The 4,242-nt window shown below is 31.3% G+C and overlaps 1 protein-coding gene across 1 annotated transcript; it reads left to right on the top strand.

Annotated features, from left to right (window-relative positions):
- Positions 1 to 1,986: 1,986 nt before the first annotated feature.
- On the top strand, positions 1,987 to 4,025 carry LOC109542908. The gene is made up of 2 exons (XM_019912366.2): positions 1,987 to 2,199; positions 3,212 to 4,025. Exons 1-2 carry the CDS (start codon positions 2,076 to 2,078, stop codon positions 3,754 to 3,756), a joined length of 669 nt encoding a protein of 222 aa, XP_019767925.1. The 5' UTR covers positions 1,987 to 2,075; the 3' UTR covers positions 3,757 to 4,025.
- Positions 4,026 to 4,242: the final 217 nt, after the last annotated feature.

Below are 4,242 nucleotides of genomic sequence, written 5' to 3' on the forward strand. Positions count from 1 at the left end.
GATTTTTACGTTGGTTGATTGATAGTGTAAATATTTTGGTAAATCGTCTTAGATTTAAAGTGTGCTTGCAACAAGTGTGAGATGCGTAAATATTTGCAACATGTTCAAATAGATCACTGGATGACTTAAAAATTACACATTAGCTTGCGGAATTGTTTTGTTCACAATCAAGAAGATTGTTGCTGTTGCAAAAATCAAGGGTTTCAAATGTACATGTTTCCATTTCCTTGTAATTGTTTAAAGTCCCTCTTAGCATACAGTTTAGTGTAACTATAATTTATTCGAATAGATGTTAAGTCGTGTTTACCAATGAACCACCGCAAATCTGTTTGATCCAGTTCAATCATATTCAAACAAACTCAAAGCGGTGTTTTTATATTCTGCTTGTTCTCGCAATTCCAAGTGTTCTGACAAATTTCCTTGTTTTCAGTATTAATTAGTACGATTAGCAGGCTAGTCGTTAAGTTAACTGTTTAATTTATAATCCATTTTTTATTATCACTACCATACAGGGTGACTCAGCGCTAAACGACTGCCAAATTAATTATTGTCATGCCTTTGTAATAGAATGTGATCAGTTCGGGGTGCAGGTAAATTTTTTTCGTTCAAACTTGTTTATCCGTTTTTATACTATAGAAGGCTTCCAACATATGCAGGGAAGGCTTTTCCTAAACGGATTACCATTTGAACAGTTTCACTTACATGTACCTACTGAGAAAATCGGATTTTCTGATCATGCTTAATTGGTGAAAGTATAGCCGCTCTCACGAAATGGTTCTTTTGCCTTATCAGGTATTTCCGCCCCATTTCGAGGTTGATTGAAGACCTGTAAATTCTCACTTCTATCTTTTAAGAAAGATAGAGCTTTCAATTCTCTATCAAAGAATTCAAAAAAATATTCAAAAAGCTTTTACCGTTTTCGAAATCTAATCTCCTAAAGTTTGTCGCCTCCTTAATACTTGACAAAAACTCCGATGCCTTTAGAAATTAATACTTCCTGATAAACCGTAATTAGTGACCCGTAGTCCTCAAAATACCCCAACCTTGTTTTAAATCGTTACGATTTCGTATTTTCGCTTATGTTTCTTTAGAGCTATTGTTAATGCAACCTAAATAGCTCTTAAAATCGGCCCCGAAGGAAGTTATTAAACAATATATAAAAAAGGGGCCGATATTCTATATTAATTTGATGTAGATCCGACCTTCCGTTACCAAATTGCATGTACAGAAATATTGAAATTTCTATTGGGTGGGTATTTGTAAAAATTATTTAATAGTGTATTTTAAATAAAACAGTATAAGTGTTATTATTTTTTAGAAGAAATTTAGGCCAAACCCACCAGTTTCAGGATTAGCTACGATGATCAAAAGTCCTATAACAAAATACATGTTCTTCTAATTAACATTTAGTTATTACATTTTGTAAGTTTAATTATTCCCCAAGTCAAATCAATAAAGGGGATTAATACCACACCCTTGTCTACTTATGCATTTAGCGATATTAAAAAATTGCCCAGTAAAATATGATACTGGGGAATTAATATGTGTTATACGTTTCTCTTTCATTGGCGTATTTTTTTACAAAAAAACTAGAAAAAATTCAAAGAAACTGCCAACATTCAGTAGTAAATCAAATCAATAATTTTAATATTTTTCCATACTTCGATAAATGGTAGCAACATGAAAAGTATATGTTAATAGCATCAAGTTTCCGTCTCGCTCGGTAGACAAGTAATAGAAAAAGAACGCCAATTATTGCGTCACTGCCAAAAAGCTTGGGACCGACCATACTTTAATCTGTATATATAATAAATACGTCGATGTATAAGATAAAGTGTAATGTGGTGCATAGAGAAAGTAAAATAATATTTTACTTATTTTACTTACTCTATGATGTGGTGTAAATAAAGTTGGTAACGTCATTTCAGGATTTGCTGCCAACATTCTGATTTTACAGTTGGCGATCGACTAATGGACCCAGAAATAACCAGAAAATTGTCACAATATATTTAAACAGCTTTAACGGTCTCTTGTGTTCAGTCAGCTAGATTATCTGCAAAGTTGAACGGCTCAAAATGGATTCCAGAGATATAATTGCATCTGTTAAAAAATACCCAGTTCTGTACGATTTATGTTCTCAACGAACGCTAGCACGAAGAGATGCTTGGAAGGAAGTTGCAGCAGAACTAAATGCAGATGGTAAGGGTTAACCAAAAATGCCTGAAGAATAACAGAAAACAGAAACCGTGCTTAACATATGACTAATTTATCTTCCTCAAAATGGAAAGCTTGCCTTTGCTGTTCTTTTAACTTAATATACACTATAACTCAAGCAGTTCATACAAGGTTTTTTCTTCTTTATTTTTTCATATTTTTACGAGCTTTTCGTTTAGTTATTAGGTTGGTCATTTTGGGTCAATTTGAGTTGGTTTGAGCTAGTTTGGTTAGTTAATAAACGTTAATTGTTCTTTTATATAAACCGTTGTCTTACTATCTATCGATATATCTAGATGCATTCCATTTTTGTCAATGGATATCAAGTTTTCATGTGATTTTGTGCGAACAAGTCAACTTTTTTTTAAATAATAACATTCCACACGAATAACTTAAATTCTGAATATTTTACTGTTAATAAAAACCAAAATAAATTCAGTAGCTATTTTTCGTAAGCATTTAATATTGCACTAAATGGTCGATTTTAAATATACGTCTTATTATCGAAGTATTAGGTATTATACATAAAGATGCTTTTCAAACCCAGGCCCTAAAATACAATAAATAGCTTAAAAAGTATATCTTAAAACTATGCATTTTGAATTAACTATTAATAGGTATTTTAGTAGTTATTATTAATTTATTATTTAGACTTTTATTTAACTGTACTCCAATTTTAATTATTGTATTAAGTAGAGCCAATGATCCATGTAAGTTCATAAAAATACCAAAGTTAACTTGACTGGGAAACTTTTAATTTGCAAGCCTTTACGATTTCACTGAAAATGTTTCGTCAATAAACATCCCTTTACAACCCGTATTAATTCAATAATAATAAAACCTTCTGGCTTTAAGATCATGAGAATCCGACACTCTGTATCGCACACTAGTGTGTGCAAATTGATAAAACTCACACCCTGATAAGTTTATTATTAACACTAACTAATTTTAGTAAGTAAGCAATCGAAGTTACCAATACTACTTGTATTATTTGCAGTTGCAAGTGTACAAAGAAAATGGAAGAACTTACGAGACTCCTACGTAAAGTACTTGAGCAATGCTTCAATGGCTTTTCGTTTAGATGCTGAAATGAAATTCTTAAATCCATATTTGCAAATCGCTAAATTACCAAATGTTTCGGCCAATAGTAATAAATCAAGAAATTTCCGTAATAGGCGCAAACAAGTCGAAGAAGCTGACTCTGATGATGATGAGAATACTTCCTTAAAGTCGAGGAAGAGGAAAGTAAAGACGCCAAATTATAATGAGAGCGATTCAGGCAGCGAAAGCAGCGAGTTTGGGAACGAATCCGATAGTTCCACCAACACGATTGGTGATGACGTTGATCATTTAAAATTAAATCAGAGCGTCATAATGAACTCAGCAATTGTAGATGAAAAATTTGTAGATTTCGCTAACAGAGTAAAGAAGTTGTCTCAGAATAATATCTTAACCATTCTATCCCAAATTTCTCAAATTATTGTTGAAAAAGAAGAATCGACACGTGGCCATTCAAAGGACATCAAAATTAAATTGAAATAAAACTTTTGATTTTTTTGTGAACGGTACAATTTTTATTTGCTGACATTAGATTTTCAATATATCCACTTTCAGTGCGGTTTCGCGTTAGTTTTTTGTAATCTATGTGTATCTCTTTTAAGTAGTCCAATTTAGCTCCTAGCTAAGGAATAGTGTTGTATTTAAGTTATATGAATTTTAAAGTTGTACAATCTGTAAATGTTATTATTATTATGATTAAAATTATTGCAATGTTATATGTTATCAAGATGATTAAAAGCAATTTTACTATTTGGTTTTATTTTATTTCATTTATTCACTGCTCAATTTTTAACGTACGGTCCGATTGTGTGAAGAATATTTAATTTCTATAAATTATACTTGTTCATAATCAAGTAAACTATAACTTTTAATCAAAATTGATATTCAATTAAACCAATTTTATGTACGGTTAACTGAATCAGTTTGCTCTGACAAGGTTGAAGAATGAGGAAAACATTCAAATTAACT

The sequence above is a fragment of the Dendroctonus ponderosae genome, unplaced genomic scaffold (assembly GCF_020466585.1).
Source record: "Dendroctonus ponderosae isolate FM_Combo_2020 unplaced genomic scaffold, Dpon_F_20191213v2 Dpon_F_20191213_7, whole genome shotgun sequence".
In the NCBI taxonomy this organism is placed as follows: domain Eukaryota; kingdom Metazoa; phylum Arthropoda; class Insecta; order Coleoptera; family Curculionidae; genus Dendroctonus; species Dendroctonus ponderosae.